At 40.9% G+C, this 22601-nt stretch overlaps 1 protein-coding gene and 1 pseudogene across 1 annotated transcript; both read right to left on the reverse strand.

Moving 5' to 3' along the window:
• Positions 1 to 11217: 11217 nt before the first annotated feature.
• Positions 11218 to 12236, reverse strand: LOC100686881 (annotated as a pseudogene).
• Positions 12237 to 13927: 1691 nt separating this feature from the next.
• On the reverse strand, positions 13928 to 22577 carry TRIM61 (tripartite motif containing 61). The gene is given in 3 exon segments (XM_038559145.1): positions 13928 to 15239; positions 15241 to 18180; positions 22507 to 22577. Coding segments are annotated over 2 exon segments (501 nt in total). The 5' UTR covers positions 15327 to 18180; positions 22507 to 22577; the 3' UTR covers positions 13928 to 14824.
• Between the last annotated feature and the right edge of the window lie 24 nt (positions 22578 to 22601).

Here is a 22601-nt window from a genome sequence, read left to right on the forward strand (position 1 = left end):
TTCATTTTGGGAACTGACCTCTTCTCAGAATCCCCGTTGATTTAGTTCTAGGTTTCCTTCCTTCCTTCCGCCTATTTGAGAGAGCACGAGCTGGGGAAGGGGCAGAGGGAGAGGGACAAGCAGACTCCCGGCTTAGCATGAAGTTGACAACACAGCTGGATCCCAGGACCCTGGGATCATGACTTGAGCCAAAGTCATATGCTTAAATGAGTCACCCAGGCATCCCGTAGGTTTTCTTTCTTAGACTTTATCTATTCGGGAAATCACATCTTTTTAGTAGATAACAGCTATGTAAAAGTTAGAACTTGTATCAGCAAAAAAAAAAAAAAAAACCACCAAAAACACTACTGAGGCTTTGACTGGGACTGTGTTAAATCTAGATCAGTTTGCATAAAATTCATTTCTTCACAATATTGAGGCTTCTAATCCGTATATCCATTTATTTGACTCTGACTTCTCTCTGTATTGTCTGTAGTTTTCAGTATATATGACTTGACAACATCTTGTCAGATTTATCCCCAAGTATAATGACATTTTGATTGTTTCCTTGAGAGTCTAGGTCCTTTTTTTTCTTGCCTGATTGCACTGACTAGGACTTGTAGCACAATGCTAATTCTTGACATTTTATGATTGGTTTTAGCTATCATTTTATTGCTCATATTACCTCACTTGATTTTTATATATTTTTATTTAATTTAAATTTAATTAATGTATAGTGTATTACTAGTTTCAAAGGTAGTTAAGTGATTCATCAGTTGTGTATAACAGCCAGTGATCATTACATCATGTGCCCTCCTTAAGGCACCCTTTACCCCATCATTCCACCCCCACCCCTATTTTTTTACTATCTGACTTTGTGCCTCCTAGTCTTTACATAAAATCATTTGTTTAATACTGAAATTCAGTATCCTCTGATCATTTCCCCACTGACATGCTTATTTGGTTATCTTTTGCAAGTAATGTACAATTTATACATATTTATACTTTTAACAAAATAAGACTCTAGAACATAATGGAAAAATAGAACATGTATCTATGACCCTAACATTAATAGAACATTTGCATCACCTTTCAAGGTTTCCTTTGTGCCCCTTCTTGACCATAATCTCTTCACTTCCTGGTCCTATATAGATACCTCCACTGTTTTTAGTTTATAGTCCATTGTTTTCCTGACCTTTTACAGTGTATGTTTGTATCCCTAAACAATGTTTAGTTTTGCATATTTTTAAAAATAACATGGTTAGTTATAACATGTATAGTTAGTTGACAGTGTTACATTAATTTCAGATCTACAATATAGTGGTGATTCAGCAATTCCATACATTATACATAGGTCATCATAAGTGTACGCTGGTTCCACATGTTTTTGACTTACATAAAGTTGATTAATCCAGTCTTGAACTTTTTCATTCAACATGTTCATGAGATTGATTCATTATGTTTTTGCTTAAAGTTATTTATTTTCATTCTACCCTGGTGGATATTCAGTTTGAAACTTTAACAAACAGCTACTATGGAAATTATGCATCTGGTTTCTTTGGGAAGTGAACCACTAAACCTTTTTGGATGATGGCAAATTATTTTCCTAAGTGTAGTGTCAATTTATATACTCCCACCCACAGTGTATAAATGTTTTCATTGTTCTACCTCAACAGTACTTGATTTCAATTATATATATACACATATATATTTTTTACTAATTGTGAGGTGTTAAATGTTCTCTCCAGTTTTAATTATTCCCATGATCTGTAATAGAATATATTTTTATAATTTAATAATCATTTGTTTTTCTTCTGTAAAATAACTGTTAATGCCCCACCCTGCTTTTCTATTTGTCTTTTTGGTTTATAAGAGCTCTTTATATTTTCTGGATTTTAGTCCTGTAGCAAGTATATTCACTTGCCAGGTATCTTCTCCAGAGTTTATCTCACTTTTATGGTGTTTTGGACAGAAGTTAAGTTTGATATATTTCATTTTATCAGTCTTTCCTTTTGAGGTTCGGATCCTTTAAAAAATCCTCCCCTACTCTACTCTAGAGCCATTAAATATTCTATATGTACTTCTAATCATCTACTTGGAAGTTGATTCTGTGTTTGTGAATGGGATGGAGCCTGCTTATAAACTTAAGTATACATAATATAAGAATGACTAATGGTCACACCATCTATTGAGAGGTCCATCCAGCTTATTTGCAGTGCAACTTGTGTCTTGACATCTCATATGCTCTGTTGGTCGATTGGTTATCCTTGGGCTAATACCATACTCAAATCTTGCAGCTTTCTCATTCTTGATATCTGGTGACAATTTTCATCTCTTCAAGGATGCCTTGACAACTCCTGGCCTCTTCAATATATATTTTAGAGTCAGCTTGCCAAATTAAACATCATTAAACATCAAATTAAACTTGGATAAATAAATTTAAAAAAAAGAAAAAAATTTTAAAAAAAATAAAATAAACTTGGAGATTTTATTTGAAATTGTATTGAAGCTATAAATCAGGTTGAATAAAACTGACGCCTTTATTGAATTGCCCAATCATCTATATCTGTACGTCTATTTAAGTCTTCTTTAAAACTTCTACAACACCCACCAATGGGATGCCTTATGTAAAGCTAAACATTCTAGGGGATCCCTGGGTGGCTCAGCGGTTTAGCGCCTGCCTTTGGCCCAGGGCGCGATCCAGGAGTCCCGGGATCGAGTCCCGCATCGGGCTTCCGGCATGGAGCCTGCTTCTCCCTCTGCCTGTGTCTCTGCCTCTCTCTCTCTCTCTCTCTCTCTCTCATGAATGAATAAATAAAATTAAAAAAAAAAAACAAAAACACCAGAGCTATCTTAAAAAAAAAAAAAAAAGCTAAACATTCTAACTCACATGACTTCCACAGGGCATGCTTGACATCAAGATTACGCAGAAGAATATTGAATATTAAGCAGGTTTACATTTGGTAGCTTGATTTCCATGGAAATCTTTCTAGTCCACATAGCTGCCCAAGAGCACTTTTGGGTTCCCTGTGAGATGGTTCAGGTAGGAGTGAGTCAATGAGACATTGAACAAATGAGGGACGTCCACTATTTTAAAAGCTTCATGTCCCAAGAGGACACTAAGTTTTGGGATTTAACCGACAAGTGAGTGGAATTCATGGACTGGAAGAGACCTTCTGAAATTGCACTGAAGAGTTAAGTGGTCTCTGGAGGGAGCACATATACTAGATAAACCAAAAGGATTTTGAAGTTGTTTGAACTTGAAGAGTTTTGGAACCAGTTTCCTTTTTTTTTTTTAATTTTTTATTTATTTATGATAGTCATAGAGAGAGAGGCAGAGACACAGGCAGAGGGAGAAGCAGGCTCCATGCACCGGGAGCCCGACGTGGGATTCGATCCCGGGTCTCCAGGATCGCGCCCTGGGCCAAAGGCAGGCGCCAAACCATTGCGCCACCCAGGGATCCCCAGAACCAGTTTCCTTTAAAACTGAAAAATAATCTACCTTACAGGGTTGATCAAAGACAATGCTCCCACCTGCCACCCTCCATACCGAAACTACAGACTTAGTCTCCCCTTCCTCCTGTCAATTGAACTCAGTGCAGCTAATCATTTTGTACTTTAAAAATAGCTCATCTGGGGTGCCTAGGTGGCTCAGTCGGTTTAGTGTCTGCCTTCGGCTCAGGTCATGATTTCAGGGTCCTGGATCAAGCCCTTCATTGGGCTCCCTGCTTAGTGGAGAGCCTGCTTCTCCTGCGCCCTCTGCCTGCCACTCCCCCTGCTTGTGCTCTCTCTCAAATAAATAAAATATTTAAAAATAAAATGTCATGTGATTTCCTTTAGGGAAGGGGGGGTTTCACTAATTTTTTCAAGTCTGAAGGTATCTTTATCCTGATAATTATTTTTTAAATCTGGTTTTAGGGGCGGCCCGGGTGGCTCAGCTGTTTAGCACCAGCTTCAGCCCAGGGTGTGATCCTGGAGACCCGGGATTGAGTCGCGCGTCAGGCTCCCTGCATGGAGCCTGCTTCTCCCTCTGCCTGTGTCTCTGTCTCTCTCTGTCTCTCATAAATAAAATATTTTTTAAAAAATCTGGTTTTAATGTTTCACTTTTTCATATTCATTGTTTACAAGATTGCGTTACAACCAATACTGCCAGCTTCTCAGAAGCAACCACTTTTCAACTCTTGTTCTTAGGGTATATGTCACTAAATAAGCTTACAGTAATAACTTCTATTTTTCAAGTTTTTGGTATTATCATTTAATGTCCTACTTTGGAAGATGAGAATTTAGAGCAGTTTTCACTCTGGTCCTCTCCTAATAGAACTCTTCATTTTTGTATAGAATATTTTCTGATGATTACAGTAGTTTGGCTATGTCAACACCATCTCTGAGCCATGTTTTATGCAATGATTGCATTTTGTTTTTCCACAACTTTGTTTTCAATGTCCTTATCCTTAGTTCATCCCCAAACTGTGCAGTTGTCTAAGTTTTTTCAATTTAAACATGTTTAGCTTTATACTGCTTTGATTTTGCCAACTGTTCTCAAGGGCCGTGTAACTTCCAATGCAAGCAGGTTGTTCATGAAGCCAGATGCTCATACAGCATCTTGGGAATGCCGTTGGCATCATTGGAGTTGCTTTTTCTGTTTCCATTTAGTTTTTCATTGGCAAGGTCCTTCAGTAGCTTCCTAATAGTGGTGCATGGAATTTTGAGACTTTATAAAAAGTGTTTTTATTTTTAAGTAATCTCTATACCTCACATAGGGCTTGAACTCACAACCTCAAGATCAAAAGTTGCATGTTTCACTGATTGAGCGAGCCAGGCACCTCTTTCTTGAGAGTTTCAAGTCTGAAAGTACTTTAGTCTATCCTGATATTTAACTAAAACTTTCCCAGTTTCTAGTTTTGAAATAATTTACAATTAAATACTTTTAGCACTTTTTTGTTGTGAAATATATTATGATGTCTAAAATGTGTTTTAAAATACATCAGCAAAAACAAAACAAAACAAAACAAAAAAATACATCAGCAGAGGGGATCCCTGGGTGGCTTGGCGGCTAAAGCACCTGCCTTCAGCTCAGGGCATGATCCTGGAGTCCTGGGATCGAGTCCCACATCGGGCTCCCTGCATTGGAGCCTGCTTCTCCCTCTGCCTATGTCTCTGCCTCTCTCTGTGTGTCTCTCATGAATAAATAAAATCTTAAAAAAATAAATAAATAAAATATATCAGCAGAAAAAATGTGCTAAAGCATGACTTTTAATCAATACCATATACAGAGTTAGTTTCCCTAATCAGCAACTCCCTTCCAGAGGTGGTCAGGTGGCAACCTAATGGGAAACTGAAACTCCAAGTGCTACGATGTTGCTTCAGTTATCTAACCTCTCATAAATTCTGAGGCCATGGTTAAACTAATGGATTATAATGGATATAAAAAGTGGGATGAATTTGGTGAAATTAGTAGTATTGGGCATATATGAATTGACTGAGATATTGCAGCCACTCCACACTCTTCCAAGCATAAGACAATAATGTCTAGGGAACCCTGAAGCCTATTCCTGATCAAACCTGAGTCTGGAATTCCACAACTGTCTGGCCGTTCCTTTTGAGGACACTGGTGGCCTCCCAGTAAGTACACTGTTGGACGAATCTTGCCTTTATGGAACAGTGTTTGCTTCCAGTGAAACTTTGGTGCAAGATCAGAGCATCTAAGCAGACAGAATGCTGGGAACATGGAGTTCAGCAACAGGCTATATGAATGCGCAGAGTTGGCCTGCTAAGTAAATGGCTCTGTCAGACATGTTCTACAGGTGCAGCAAGATTTTGATTGAGATTTGCTTTTACTATTATCTGGTAGTGAGTAGTTGGCCTTTCTACACCTATTGATAGTTATGTTATCTATTGAGAAGAAGAATAATTGTGCAAAACCTAATTGGCTTAGCTCCTTTCATTGCATGCGTGGTGCATAACAAATCTGTGTGATTGTGTATATATATATATGTATATATGTATATATATATATATATATATATATATATATTCCTTTACATGTTTAAAGGAAATGAGTAATATACTCAAATATCTACCATTCAACTGAAGAAATATACCTGTAAATTAAAAGTCCCTCTTCAACTGCATTCTATCTCCTCCCTGGAACCAAGACTAATCACTAGTGTGAATTTTATATTGAATCACATATTTGCTATTCTTTATAATTTTTATCATATATATCCTTAATATATCATTTAGTTTTGCCTGGTTTGGGGCTTTATACAAATAGAACCAGGAAATAGAGATTTCTCTGTGACTTGCTATTTTCTCTGAACATTCTTAAGATTCATCTATCTATATACTGGGGCACCTGATTGTCAGTAGAGATTATGTCTTTTTTATTTTTTTTTAAGATTTTATTTATTCATGAGAGACACATGCAGAAAAAGAAAGAGAAAGAAGCAGAGACACAGGCAGAGGGAGAAGCAGGCTCCATGCAGGGAGCCAGACGTGGGACTCGATCCTGGGTCTCCAGGATCATGCCCTGGGCTGAAGGCAGTGTTAAACCATCGAGCCACCTGGGCTGCCCATAGATTGTGACTTTTTTAATTAAAGATTTTATTTATTGGTGAGAGACACAGAGACATAGGCAGAGGGAGAAGCAGGCTTCCCTCAGGGATCCTGATGCAGGACTCGATCCCAGTACCCTAGGATCATGCACTGAGCTGAAGGCAGATGCTCAGTCACTGAGCCAGCCACCCAGGGATCCTGAGAGTGTGACTCTTGATCTCAGGGTTGTAAGTTTGAGCCCCAGGTTGAGTATAGAGATAGCTTAAAAAAAAAATTCATCTATACCGATACATGTAACTTTGTCTTTTTTTTTCCCATCGCTGCATGCTGTTGTATGATCATAACAATTTGTCCATTCTGTAATTTCTGCAGTTAATAAGTGGGTTTATATGACATTTTCCTTTGCCATACAGGAACATCTTTCTCCAATTCTCAACCACAACCAAGGTGATTAGCAAGCAACTTTTTAATTGAAAAACAAAAAAAAAAAAAAAAGGAGATAATTGCTGTAAAAGAAGACAAAGCCAGGTACTGTGACAGACGGTGTTGAGGTGGGGACAACAATTTCTTTATTATTATTATTTTTTAAGATTTTATTTATTTATTCATGAGAGACACACAGGCAGAGGGAGAAGCAGGCTCCCTGTGGGGAGCCGGACTTGGAGCTTGATCTAAAGACCCTGGGATCATGATCCAAGGGAAGGCAGATGCCTAACTGAGTCACCCAGGTACACCTTATCTCTACTTTCTTAAGTCAAAGCTTGGGTTATTGATTTTAGGCCTTTTGTTTCCCTGGTGTGTGTGTGTGTGTGTGTGTGTGTGTGTGTGTGTATATAAATTTATTGATTGATTTTAGAGGGAAAATAAGTCCCAAGCGGATTCTACACAGAGTGTGGAGCCTGACACGGGGCTTGATCTCAAGATCCTGAGAGAATGACCTCAGCCAAAGCCGAGTCGGACACTTTACTGACTGTGCCACCCAGGCACCTAAAATATATATTTAATGCTGTGAATATTCCTGAAAATTTGCCTCATCTGCATCCCACATTAATATATTACATTTTCATTTTTATTTCATTTTCAAGTTTTTTTTTAAGATTTTATTTATTTATTAATGAGAGACACAGAGAGAGAGAGAGAGGCAGAGACACAGGCAGAGGGAGAAGCAGACTCCTCTCAGGGAGCCCAACGTAGGACTCGATCCCGGGTTTCCAGATCAGGCCTTGGGCTGAAGGCGGTGGTAAACTGCTGAGCCACCAGGGCTGCCCACGAATATTAAGTCTTTAAAAACGGGGATCCCCGGGTGGCTCAGTGGTTTAGCGCCTGCCTTCAACCCAGGATGTGACCCCAGGATCCCAGGATCGAGTCCCACATCAGGCTCCCTGCATGGGGCCTGCTTCTCCCTCTGCCTGTGTCTCTGAATCTCTCTCTCTGTATCTCTCATTAATAAATAAATAAAATCTTTAAAATAAATAAATGAATCAATCAATCTTTTAAAAAAATTAAGATCCTTTAACTAGACCCTAAATCCTAACTGATTAGTTCATTTCCTTGAGCATTTTGAGAGAATAACCCAAATTTCCAGGCTCCCGGTGGTGGGAGGGCAGCAGACTTTAGTTGGAGCCACCCATCCTCGGAGACATAATTAACTGTTCAACTTTGATTCAGGAATAAACGCTTTCAGTTATAGTATCAACTCTATGATCAAGCTTTCGCTTCCATCATCAATCTCACAGATCAGCAATATCAGATAGGGCTGCTCTGTGACCCTGGATCAAGACAAAAGCAAGACGACTCTTACTGGATCTGAATACAGACAAAGCATGATGAACACACATGACCACAAATGACCCAACACCCACGGCTCCTCACATGAGTGACTACTGACACTTCACCCATTACAGCTTCAGCCCAATCATAGAATTACTCCTCTTCCTGACAACATCCTATCGGAGCAATGTCCTGATCCCTTAAGTCTCCCAAACCCCGAACACAACCCAAATCCTACAATAAATCCTTTCTAACACCACCTTCCTGGAACACTCTAGGGTTCTCTGGGATGTGTGTTCTTCCTCCCCAAGGGTCTGAGGCCCAACCACTCAAATGCCAAGTGTGTTCCTGGTCCCTTTGGCTTGAATGTGTGGACAGGGCTTGGTTTGTTCAAATCACCATCCAAAGTTCCAGGTTTCCACATTTAGGAATTTTCAGTTCCATCGTCGCTTCTTGGCCTTTTGGCTAAGATCAAGTATAGAAATTTTCAGTTCCAACTGGTTTCCTTTTATTCGCTTTTGTTTTTGGATATTGTTTATTTATTGGAGTGACTAGGTCATTCTTCTGGATAATTTCCACATAATTATGTTGTTTCCTCACAGTGTCATTTAGCTTATCCCCCCTCTACTCCATATATTTGTTATCAACTGAAAGGTAATTACAAAGGTTTGTTGAATTCAGGTTCAAATTTTGCAGCAAGAACAACTCATAGGTGATGCAATGTTATTCAAAAACATAAAATAAGTGTGCACATGTCTAGTTGCTCTGCTTTAGTGATATTATTGGTCAGTGGGTTAGGGTGGTGACAGCCTGACAGCTCAATTATACAAGATAGAGCCAGCTCAGTAAGGTGATGCTGAAAAAGTCTTAAGCACCAAAAGGAGACAAAGGTAATATCTGCAAAAACAGGTAAACCTTTTAGAAAACTCACAAGAATCCACAGATAGTCTTGAGGGATATTTTCAGCAAGATCATTTTTACAAAATGTGTATTATGTATATTGGTATGTGAGCAACAAACAAACAAACAAAAATACAATGTTTAAAAGGTGAAACTTTTACCTATTTATTGAAGCCAAGATAGGGAAGCAATCCAATCCATTAACAGATAAAGATGTGGTATATATATTACACACACACACACACACACACACACACACGAAATTTTACTCTGCTGTAAAACAACAAGAGTATGAGATCTTGCCATTTGCAACAACATAGATGGACCTAGAGGGTATTACGCCAAGTGAAACAAGTCAAAGAAAAATACTGTATGATTTCACTTCTATGTGGAATCCAAAAAAGTAGAACAAATTAAAAATTAACCAAAAAAAGCAGAAATAGACTCATAAATACAGAGAACTGATGGCTGCCAGAGGGGAGGGGGTTAAGGGCATGGGCAAAAAGGGTGAAGGGGAGTGGGAGATACAGGCTTCCAGTTATGGGCTGAAAAAGTCACAGGGATAAAATGTACAGCAGAGAATACAGTCAGTTGTATTGTAGTAGTGTTGTATGGTGACAGATGGTAGCTACACTTGTGATGAGCACAGCGGAAAGTATAAACCTGTCTAATCACTATATTGTACACCTGAAATAACCTAACATGTATATCAACAGTTGTATATTCATCATTGGATATTCATCAGCAACACTGTGCATTCAAAAAAGTAGGAGTTTTACAATCGCATCAAAAATATTAAATAGCTAGGAATTAATCTAAAAGGAATATGTGAGTATTGTGGAGAAAATCATATTTAGGGAAAGATATTAAGGAATACCTTTACAAATGCAAAAGGACACCATTGCCATGCATGAGAACACTCAATATAGCAAAGGAGCCAATTAAAATTATGGCTTCAGTGTAATTCCAACAAAATACCCAAAGATATTATTTTAATAGAATTAAACTGAAGAATACCAAGAAGAATCAAGGCACTTCTGAAGAAGAGGAACAAAACTGAGACATTTTACCAGACATCAAAATAGTATTAAATAATTACATCTTAGTAAATATGAAAGTGTTGTATTGTGCAGGGATAGGCCAATAGACTAATGGAACAGAAAAGACGTAGACACAGAATCACAAATATATGGAAACTGGCTGTATGATAAGGCTCCCACGCAGCGTAGTGAGAAATGAATTGTTCAATAAATGGTTCTGGGACAACTGGTTATCCAGATGGACACTGGACTCCATTTCCTGGTACATGCAAAAGTCAGTTCATTTAATTTAAATATAGAAAATTAAATTATAAACCATTTCAAAGCCAACACAGGAGACTCTAGTAACCACTTGTGTATGTGGGAATGACTCATATAAGGCTCCAAGTCTCATAAAACAAATAGTATAAAGGAAAATAAAGACACAGAGATCTTAAAATCACAATACTATGCACACAATATAAGTTTTTTTAAAAGAAGAAAATAAAGCATTTGTATGTAACAGGAAAAAATTGGAAGACCATTCATACAAACTGTCAACCATGGGTCAACAAGATATAAAGGAGTTTTTACGTTGTTAAATATACAGTCTTTCAGTAGAAAGCATACATTATAGAAATGTTAAACATCAGAAAAGTTTGATAAAAATGTTGGGAATATTTTAAATAAACTTGGAGATTAAAGCATGGATGTATGGTCAGAAAGCAACTAAAAACAGGTGGCAAGTCAGTATAAATATGAAAGACTTCTTTATAGCAAAAGCACCATGAAAAAGGTTAAAAGCCATTTCAACAATGGAAAATATTAACAACATAGTTTCACTGCCAAATATACGTATGATGTATACATGCATTATGTGAGTACACTGGTGCATTTATATATATTCATACATGTAGTACGTACATATAAGTTAGGTGAGTATACAGATTATACACAATAGTAAACAGTACTTGACATAAATACAAGAGATATCAATATCAATAAAGAAATAGTTAAGGAAACAAAATAAACTTGAAGCTATTCATACACACATGTATTTTTTTTTGTTTGCTTACTTGAAGGCATTAGGTTTATTTTGAGGGAAAGTAGTGTTTGGGGCTCTTAAAACACACCTCTGAGGCATGCAAATAAGAGCAGCCATGAGACGAGCAGTAGATGATGCAACATGGAACCCTCTCCACTATTCCCCAGGGCCAGAGAGGAACCTTTATCAGACGGAGAAACTAGAGTCCTAGTGTTGCACGATGGAAGAAGAGAAGCAAATGGTCTGGTTTTTAATTGTAACAGTTTTGCTCCCCCAGCCCTCCTTAAGGTGTGGCATTCATGGCTGGAGGCACAGGGCCCAACCACTTCTCCAGCAGATGTGTCAGCATCTGCTCAGAGCCCACACCACATGGGTTCGGCCATCCCAATGGGTCATGGTGATGGGCAGCCCCAAGGCCCTATATATGCAGGCTGCCTTGGAGGTCTCCTTTGCACTCATTCTTCACCTGTGTTGCTGAGATCTTTTCTAGAAGTCCCTGGGCTTGCTCTGTAAGATACACCAGCTTCTCTGCAGCAGCCAGGATGCTCTGGGACTCCAAGATGTCTTTGTCCTCTGACCAGATACTCATCCATAGTTCCCTGGACACTTTCTCCAGCACCTTTGGGTGCTCCAGGTTGACAGTGATAAGGAATCACAGGGCCAATAAATTTCTTTTTTTAAGGATCACCGAGAAGAAACCCTTGGGGGAACTGGACAGGAAACTGGACATACTGTCCCAGGAGCCTAACATCATTTCTCAGGTATTAGGCTCTGCAGGGAGGCAGAACTGGCCATTTGCTTCCACTGTCTCACGTTCAGTGCAATGATGTTTGAGTGCAACTGCAGGTTGATGTTCCAGATGCTTTCATATGAGCACAGAACTCGAAACACAGCTAGGAGTAGGGGGAGAGCACATCGTGGAAGAGCTCCAGGGTGTGCAGGGGTCCCGTGTCACAGTAGTACCCACACACATGATTTTAAAAAATGCAATACTACCATGAACTATACTGTATCAGATGGATAAAGGTAACACTCACATAGCATTTCTGGAATATCATGGTAATTCTTCTGAGGGTCAGGGCTGGGCAACTAGAAATACACATCAAAATGTTCAATTAGGGATGACTGGAGGGCTCAGCAGTTGAGCGTCTGCCTTTGGCTCAGGGCTTGATCCCGGGGTCCCAGGATCGAGAGTCCCACATTGGGCTCCTTGCATGGAGCCTGCTTCTCCCTCTGCCTGTGTCTCTGCCTCTCATGAATAAAAAAAGTCTTTAAAAAAAAAAAAAGGCTCAATGTATATAGCTGTAAACCAAACAAGTATTCTTTCAATGTGTGCTACTCGAATTCTTAAATATACAAGTACATGCAATTTTCAATGGGATTTCTAGTATTTCACCCTTAATTATGAATAAACATTTATCCATCTAACATTTAAAGTCTGACATAAAAGACAGAGACCAAATAACCAGCAGGAAGGAGGTCGGAGGTGTAAATATAGGAAGCAAAATACAACTTCAAAATACTAAATAAAAAATTCTTGAACAAGAATACCAAGAAAGGTTACATACAGCACGTACCGTGTTCCAGAAAGAGCAAGTAGGCCAGTGTCGATAGAGGGGAGAGATTCTTTAACAGGAAAGTCTGATAAAGTTACTCTGTCCCACAAGAGCTTCTTAAGGGCTCCCATTTATTTCAGACTAAAATACCTAAAATGGCCTACTTGACCCAAAGGCTGATTCTTCTCCGCTCCCTACTACAACTCATCTCCAACCTCACTACTCTCCCTGCACTCACTCCACACCCAGGCTTTCCTGCTGTCCCTGGGATGCCAATTCCTTCCCCTCAACATTGCTCTAGCCACTCTCTGCAATGTCCCACCACTGAGATTCCCTCATTCTAAATTCTGTTCCAATTCCATGTTCTCTAAAATGCCTACCACCCAACTTCAGTTAGCTAACCCTTCCTCACCCACAGTACTCTTATGCCCTGGACATTGATTTACTTTACCCTGTACCCATAGCACTTTATTAGCTTCTCTAAGTTGCTATATCAATTATTTATACTTCTCTGATTATTTTTTTCCATTCTAGTTAAGTATGTTACTCAAGGACAGGAAATCTTAGTTTTTCTCACCTAGTACCATTTCAGGTTGAAGGTAAATGTGGTAGTTGATTTTGTATGTCACTTTGCTGGGCCTCTGTGCCAAATATGTGGTCAAACATTATTCTGGATATTCCTCTGAGGGAGTTTTTGGACAAGACTAACATTTAAATTAGTAGACCTCAAGTACATAGCCCTCTAATGCAGAGAGCCTCATCTACTGAAAGCATTACTAGAACAAAAGTCTGACCCACCATGACCCAAGAGGGAGTTTCCCAGATGACCTTCAGACTTGAGCTGCAGCATGCAATCTTCCCTGGGTCTCTAGGTTGTTGGTTTTCAAATCTACCATGCCAGTCTTCATAGATTTCCCAGTCTCCACTATCATTTGAGCCAATTCCTTAAAATAAATCTTTCTCTAAAAACACACATCTTGGGGCAGCCCCGGTGGCTCAGTGGTTTAGCGCCGCCTTTGGCCCAGGATGTGATCCTGGAGACCTGGAATTGAGTCCCACATCAGGCTCCCTGCATGGAGCCTGCTTCTCCCTCTGCCTGTGTCTCTGCCTCTCTCTCTCTCTCTCTCTCTCTCTGCATCTCTATGAATAAATAAAATCTTTAAAAAAAGAATAAACCCACGTTAAAAAAAATAATCATTACAAGTATAGAGAAGAGATCTATCATTCATATTGTAAAAGGAAATCTCCCCTAACTCACAGTCCACAAAAATGCCAACCTTACTTGGGTTTACTACAGGCAGAAACTAGGTTCTCTTAGGACCCAGCATAATATAAATGCTCTCAACGTATCTCCCAATCGCCCCGAATCCACCCTCAACTACTGGCCGATTCCACCAATTCTGAAGGAAACAGTCTCAAGACACCCCCAAGGTCCATTTAGGCTTGTTTTCCACTTCTACTTCCCAGTAATGCCGGCCAGAACTAAATCTCCTAGAACCCAGGACAGGAGGGCAGAGATAAAATCTCCTTGGGTTATAACAGAGATGCTTTTTTTCTCTTTCTGTATCACAGTTTTTCTATCCTAGGAGACAACAAGCCGAGGGAGTGCTGTTTCAAGATCTAGAATCACGTCTACCTGAAAGGGCTTGAGGATTCTGTCCAAGCCAGAATACTGTGGAGGAAGGCTAAATCCATATTTCTTTAATTGGAATAAGAAGAGCTCCAGATATTCCAGGTTTCATACCTGTGGTGGATACCCTTAACGTGTGTCAGAAAGTCCAGGTCTGACTGCATATGCTTGGACTCCACCTCCTTCAGCAGACGTCTTAATGTGGACACATGACCTGAAAATGTTGTACAGTGTTCGGCTAGTTTTGTTAAAATGTCCCTTTCTTCATCTTCCATCTGCTTAAGAAGAGCCTCCTGCTGATTCTGTAGAAACAGTCTAATTTGCTCAAATTTGGAAAGGATTTCTTCTCTCCTAAACTCTTTTTCTTCCACTAATTGCTGGCTTGAAGCATTATCACTTTTTCTACTCATTCCATATTGTCTTTCAAGGGGTCAATACTATATTCTAGAATCTTCCTGTGAAAAGATGCAGCTTTCTTGATGGGACAAATGTAGTGTTTCCGGTGTTGCAGGGAGAAACTGCACTGTGTACATAAAACCTCCAGGTCCTTCCCGCAAAACAGGGTCAGAAACTGATTGTGCTTCTCACACACAGAGTACTCTTCCTGCCTTTTCCTCTTGCTCCTTCTGACCTGCAGTAGTTCAGCAATTTCGGTCAAATTGCAGAGCTGGCGATTGCTCCTGAAGCTTTTGTTATGAAAGCAAAATCAGCAGACGGGACAAGGGAAGGTCTCATCCATGTCCTTCCACATCATGTTGATGCAGGAGCGATAGAAGTTGTGCCCAGTTTGTAGTCACCGCGTCTTTCAGGTAGTCCAGACAGATGGGGCAGCTGGACTCCTGGAGGTGTGTCAGGCCCGTCACAAACTCCATCGGCCGAGAACAAAAGTGGCGGGTGAGATGCTCCCTTGGAAAGGCTCGCCTTAAGCTCCAGACCCGCTCCCAGACCTCCCAGCTCCAGGTTTCACTGGGCTTGCATGCTGATGGCCTCCAAGGTCCTGCTCCTTAGCCTGAGGGTGAGAAGGATCCAGTGTTTGCAGCTCTATCACAGGAGGGCGCCTAAATTTAAGATTAATGACTTTCTTCTTTAAGAAAGTAGTCACAGGTCCAAGTAGGCAATCACTGCTGTGTGTGAGAAAAGTTTTTAATTTTCAAAATCTCCTAGACTTGCTATCACAATACAATAATTAGTTTAGGCAAGAATCATTGATAGCTGCACAAATTACTCAGCGACGTTTCCTGGGTGATATATTCACAAAAATCTCAGAATAATCACTCTTAACAATTATATTTTATTTAGAGAGAGGAAAGACCAGTGCCTTTACAATGTGAAGATCTGAAGAATACCTCCTGGCCAATGAAAGGACAAACTGATGGCCTACAATGAGAAAAGCACACTTACAGAGTTTTTCCGCCCAAGAAAAAAGAGAAAAAAAGAAATTTGCCTAAATTTAATCATGGGGAAACAATCACTAAAATCTAAATCATGGCAACATTCAAGTCAATGGTCTTCAAGTCTGTACAATGTCTCTGAAAAAAAAAGGAGCACTCTTCTATGCTAAAAGACTACAGAAACAATTGGGAAAAACTTGTGGTCTTTAGCTTTCTAGAGTCTAGATAGGCAGATAAACTGCTCTAAAGTAGACAGTACAGAATAATGGCAAAAATTTGAATATGCCCTATTTATTAGATAACAGTAACATCAAAATTAAACTTTCTGGATTCAAATGACTGCATCATAGCTGAAGAAAACATCCTGCTCTTAGGAAATATATGCTGAAGTATTTACAGAGGAAGGGGTCATGATCTTTGAATGTTACTCTGAAATATTGCTTAAAAAAAGAAGTGAGGGCAACACTCTCGGGTCCCCTCCCTCCCTGGGAGCTTTGTACTATCACTTTACTATTGCTAAATAACTTTGCTGAGAAAAAAAAAAAGAAAGAAAGAAAGAAAGAAGTGGGTATCATGGTTTGGGTATGATGCAGGAGATGGATGTGTTTGTAAGAAGGCAGCATGAAAGACACTCGGTGACAGATTGATCAGTCACTTGATGTTGGTGTGCACTGTGTGAATCTACATGTGATAAGTGCAGAAAACTATACATACTCGTCTAACCAGTACCAAATTCCTAGTTTGATATAGTATCATTAAGAAACCTGGGAACCTGGGTGACAGACACCTGAGACTTCCCTGTACTGTCTTATCAAATTCCGGGAATCTATTATTATTCCAAAGGATTAAAGTTGGGATGCCCAGGTGGCTCAGTGGTTGAGCGTCTGCCTTCAGCTCAGGGTGTGATCCTGGGTACTGGGATCAAGTCCCACATCAGGCTCCCCTCTGCCTGTGTCTCTGCATCTCTGTGTGTCTCTTATGGATAAATCAATAAAATCTTAAAACAAATAAACAAAACAAAGGATTAAAGTTTTGGAAAAATCACCTTCAGCCTCATCCAAATGTTTAAATCAAAGGTGGTGTGGTTCACTTTGTAGAGCACTGGGATACACCAGGAATCACTGGGTGCCTTGCTTTCTCTACTCATGGACTGTACTGCATAGTATTTGGGCAGTCGGCCACCTTGTAAGCTGTATGGACCTAGGATAGCAGTGTAACCTCGCTGCGCTGCAATCCGTTCTCAGGAGGATTATGGTACCACCCCGTCAACATGCTTCTATTCTTGCTCTCTTGCACCCATTTGCCATTCAAGTAATAGTAAAACTTTCCTTGAATATGCAACTCATAACATCTCTTTCTAGAGATTAAAATCCTCCAGTTTCTGAACATGCTTTGAATCTTCAACGCCTCAACATGGTGCACAGAGCCCTGCGCCACTTCCCTTCCAGTCCTCTTGACTCTTGTCAATCTTCCTTGCTTCATCACAGTAACCGCCGTTTTGGTTCAATGTGCTGAGGTGACTGCTTGACCATTCTACCCAAAAATCCTTGTACATCTCTGCCTTTTCCTTCTGAACCTCCTTCTCAAATGTTTTCTCCTCAGGGAAATGGTTTCTACCCACTTCGTCTAACACATACCTTGAATCCAAATAACTTCCCAGATGTTCCGGCCACTGTCATCCACACACATGTAGGGACAGCGGGGCTAGTGTCCTGTGTGGTTGACAGCAACAGGTTGGTAGAAGGCTGGTTTTCCAACATAGATGGACCCACAGTTCGTATCTCCATCTCCTCTGACCTGGCAGGGCTCAGTATTTTTTAGATCCTCTTGCCAATCTCCCATCTATATAGACAGTATTCCCTCTGACTAGTGACCCTTCCCTCAAATTTTCACTGGGTTCAATTCTAAGGCTTTTTGGAGCTCAAAAGTATCTCGTGCGTCAAACACTGCGGTAAGTGTCTTCCATGCAGTCGCCGACTCTCCTCAGTTAAGCCCTCACAACTGTCAATTAACGCTGGGAGAGGCAATCTCACATAGGCCCCGGGTGACACTGCCTGGTATGCCAAGATGCCGGGTCCTGATTGCTCTTCACTCAGGCCATTTCTCAGGGCTGTATTTCCTGCAAGCATCCCTGAAAGAGGTGGTCTCCTTGGGGGGCCAAGAACAGGCTTGCTATAAAAGCGGATCTGCCAAACACAGAGTTCTTTGGCTGTGTCACAAACCCACGGTGTACACAGCATCCAGCTTGTATGGAACGGACACCAACCTGATGCTCGTGCTGTTGGCTGTGCCAGGAGTAACTGAGTCCTGTCTCTGAGCCAGTTGTTTGTGTTGGCTGGCGGCAACCATGAAACAACAACAGGTAATGTGTTAGCTTCAAGTAGGGTAAAATCTTAAGCATTGATAGTTGGGAGTTAAAATCTTTCATTATAGCTGTGATGTTTAAATTTATGAGAACTGTATAGACTTATCCAAAGTCATACAACATTAACTGCTATTAACTACTAGCATACTAAACCATTAAGCACACTACCGTTTTCTTGGTACTCCTGTGGCATAAAAAATACATGTTTGGTCTTTGGCCCAGGATCCTGACTTAGGGCTCTTAGCACCCTTGGGCTCGCCCTATGGTGATGAGTGCATTTTGCATTCTAATGAGATAAGTGATGGCTGAGGACCCCTATGTAACTTCAGAATGGAGGCAGGTAACCAGATAGGCCAAGAGGGTTTGGACTATCAGCCCCAACTATATCTTCCTGGGAAGAGGCCCTGGAGGTAGAGGTAATCATCAATGGTCAATGATTTAACAAACTGTGTAAACATAAATGAGCCTGGATAAAAACCCCTAAATGCTGAGGTTTAGAGAATTTCTGGGTTGGTGAATACATCCCAGTGCATTGGGGACGGCATGCAGCGCCTGACTAGAACAAATGCTCCAGAAATGCCTGTTTGCGGACATCTGGGTGGCCCAGTGGTAGAGCATCTACCTACCTTTGGCTCAGGAGATCCCGGAATTGAGTCTCACATCAGGATCCCACAGGAAGCCTGCTTCTCCCTCTGCCTATGTCTCTGCCTCTCTCTGTGTCTTTCATGAATAAATAATTAAAAGTAAAAAAGTGCCTGCTTGCAAGGTTGGCCCTTGGCTCCTCCTGTGTCAGAACCTGGATTTTGGAAGGATTCCCTCCATTCCCTGATAACACTGGCTCGCCAAGCCTAAAATGTTGGTACAGCTAATGTGGTTGATGCTAACTACCAGCATTCCTTCCAATAATCTGGAAATCTGATACATCTAAGCAGGGGCTGACCTCATGAGCCGTTTCCAAAGAAAAGAAGCCTTGGACAATGAGCTTCGAAGAACGACCCTGGTGGACACTTCACACGTTATCATAACTTGTTGCTAAAGGAATTAAAGGGGTCCTACGTGATTTAACTGGGAAAGAACTGAAAGGTTGCCATGGCTTCCTCCAGACTTCAACTCATGCATCTTTTCCTTTTGTGGATTTTGCTTTGTGTCCATTCACTATAACCAATTTATGTGAGCCCTGAGTCCCTGTAACAATGTCTGAACGTAAGGTCATCTTGAAAACCCACAGACACAAGTATTATTAGAAAATCAAATAAAGCTTTTAGAAATCTAGCCCAACTGCCTCAATATTATATCATGTAATATATATTACACCATTGTTTCAGTCTAAAAACCACTATATACCTTATTGCTTACGCTTTCGTGAGTAAAAAAGATGTTAACTACTCATGGTAGTTTGCCAGAGAAAGTTTGTATAAAAATCTAATTTTGAGGAAGCAGTAAGATATTATTACATCAAAGTTTTTTAATTATAGCATGATATGATTGGAGGGTAGCATGATATGTCATCCCAAAATATGCCTCTTTGGCATAAAGATGATTTTGAGCCAATTATTTTGAGAAATAGCAAACACAGAAGCTCTGAAAACAGACTAGAAGCTACCCTTTTGTAAGAGCAATTTACAATAGAAAGGAGGCCTGTCCCAGGAAGAGAACTCACAACTTTTTCACCTGGGAGACTAAATCCTTGGCAGGGCAAATCTTGTTTACCGTATATTTTCTCTTTTCACTATCCTGTGAATTGCCTTCCTCCATTTCCCTGTGTCTTTCCTGAGTTCAGGATGAAACTGCCTGGCTGCCTTCATGAATCTCCTATCTCTGTGAGTCTCCCTTACATAAAAATGTGAGTACGTAATTTCTTTTTTCCTGTTAATCTGTCTTTTACTACAAATGGAGTCTCAGCCAAGAACCTAGAGGGGTAGAGGGAAAACTATTTTTTCGCTCCCATCCAATAAAAAGAAACATAATGATAATGTGTCTTCTAATTCTTCAGATTTTCCAATCTAACTTTTCATGAGTAACTGTCACAGAGTCCCTAATCTTTAGAAGTCCTCATTTTGGGGCACCTAGCTGGCTCAGTCGAAGAGCGAGGAATACTTCGTCTCAGGGCTGTGAGTTCAAGTCCCTTGTTGGTAGAGATTACATACATACAAAAGCTTAAAAAAATAAAATTCCATATTTTATGGATGCTTCGGGGCTGGGTAAATACGAAGAGGAAGTTTTAAGAATATTGTATAAGGGGGACGCCTGGGTGGTTCAGCGGTTGAGTGGCTGCCTTCGGCTCAGGGCGTGATCCTGCAGGGAGCCTGTTTCTCCCTCTGCCTGTCTCTGCCTCTCTCTCTCTCTGTATCTCATGAATAAATAAATAAAATTTAAAAAATATATATTTTACAAGGTTTACAGCTGGTACATTAAAAAGATTCCCCACTGAGCTCAGAGCCCAACTTGGGCTTGATCCCAGGACCCCCTTCCTATGACCTTGTGGAAACCAAGTCAGCCACTCAACTGACTGTGCCACCCAAACGCTCCTAAAAAGAATATTTCATTTAAAAAAAAAAGGAGGGCAGCCCCGGTGGCTTAGTGGTTTAGCCCTGCCTTCAGCCCCGGGTGTGATCCTGGAGACCTGGGATGGAGTCCCATGTCTCCCATGTCGGGCTCCCTGCATGGAGCCTGCTTCTCCCTCTGTCTGTGTTTCTGCCTCTCTCTCCTTCTGTGTCTCTCATGAATAAACAAATAAAATCTTAACAAAAAATAAAATAAAATAAATAATAAATAAAATAAAATAATAAAACAATAAAACAAATAAAATAAATAAATAAAATAATAAAATAAATTAATTAAATTAAATTAATTAAATAAAATAAATTAAATAAAATAATAAATAAAATAAATAAATAAAATAAATAAAATAAAATAAAATAAAATAAGTGGGTGGAGTTCCTGCACAGATCCAGGTTCCCACTGGGTCTTCTTCTTCTCACATACCTACGTCCTCTAACTCCCCTTCAGGACTCCAGCCATGAACACTTTCCCAAGCTACAGACAGACTATACTGTGGCTACGGCCTCCTCCACCAGTCCTCCGCCTAGTTCTGTAACTCCACAGCAATACTAATTCATGTACTAAGTTTTGAGGACATCAACATCTGGTCCCAACTGTCACTTCCTGACTCCACAGATTTTTCTATCATAGTACAGATCATACTCAGTTTTACATTCATTTCTGTCAACTTTTGGTGAATGACATGGGAGTGCATGGTTTGTGGTCTGAATTCTTGTTTTTCCTGAAAGCTGTATTACCTACTTTTATTCTTGTGGCTGCTTAAAAGTATCGGCTAATATAAACTCAATAAATAAATATTAGGCTGGGACGCCTGGGGGGCTCAGCGCTTGGACATCTGTTTTTTGGTCCAGGTCGTGACCCCGGGGGCCCCGGGATGGAGTCCCACGTCGGGTTCTCTGCGAGCAGCCTGCTTCTCCCTCTGCCTGTGTCTCTGCCTCTCTCTGTGTGTCTCTCAGGAATAAATAAATACAATCTTTAAAAAATAAATGAATAAATAAATTCTGGCAACTTAAAAAAAAAAAAAGATAATAAATAAGTATTAGGCTAACAAACCAAACTTGTAGTAGAGTCTGGGCTCTCCAGCTTCAACACCTGCGACTTAAAATGCTGTTGAACGTAGCAGAGCCTCACCTTATGGTGGGAAAAAAAAAAAAAAAAAAAAAAAACAGAAAGGCGAATCCGCCACCGACAAGGCCCACGAAGGAGGCCCTCCCTGACGACAGCCGGAAGTGCCCACCTGGGCGGAGGGCCCTGCCTTCACACCTTCACAGCCCACAGCCCCTCCGACGTCACGGCGCCGCTTCGCAAACCTTCACTGTGGCAAGAACGTCCCACTGTGGGGCGCCCGGGTCACTCCGCCGGTTGAGCGTCTGACTCGAGGCATCGGCTCCGGTCAGGAGCTTGCCGCCCTGGGGTCGAGCCCTGCGCCAGATCGGCCTCCGCGCGGATCTGCTCCACGCTCTCTCTCCCACTTTCCCAAATATCTTAAAAAAAAAAAAAAAAAAAAGACCCTCACTTGGCGCGGCCACGCCACCTCCATTAGGGCTCAAGGTCTGAGCGGAGGCCCAGGATCCTGTACTTCTTCTTTTCTTGAAAAAAAAAAGCACTTTTTTGAGGGGGTGTGGGGTGTGCAGAGAAGCCTGCACCCCGCAGTCGGGAGCCCAGAGGATGCCCGGGCAGGCCCTGCGCAGCTAAGCTCCCCACGAAGCACCCCGCTCGGCCGCCCCCCCTCACCTGGAGCGCGGCTCCGCGGCGCAGCCGACGCACCTCGCGGGGCTCCTCAGGGGAGCAGGTTAGTGACCCCGACACGCCCCTCTGCGCACGCGCTC

The sequence above is a fragment of the Canis lupus genome, chromosome 15, assembly GCF_011100685.1.
Source record: "Canis lupus familiaris isolate Mischka breed German Shepherd chromosome 15, alternate assembly UU_Cfam_GSD_1.0, whole genome shotgun sequence".
In the NCBI taxonomy this organism is placed as follows: domain Eukaryota; kingdom Metazoa; phylum Chordata; class Mammalia; order Carnivora; family Canidae; genus Canis; species Canis lupus.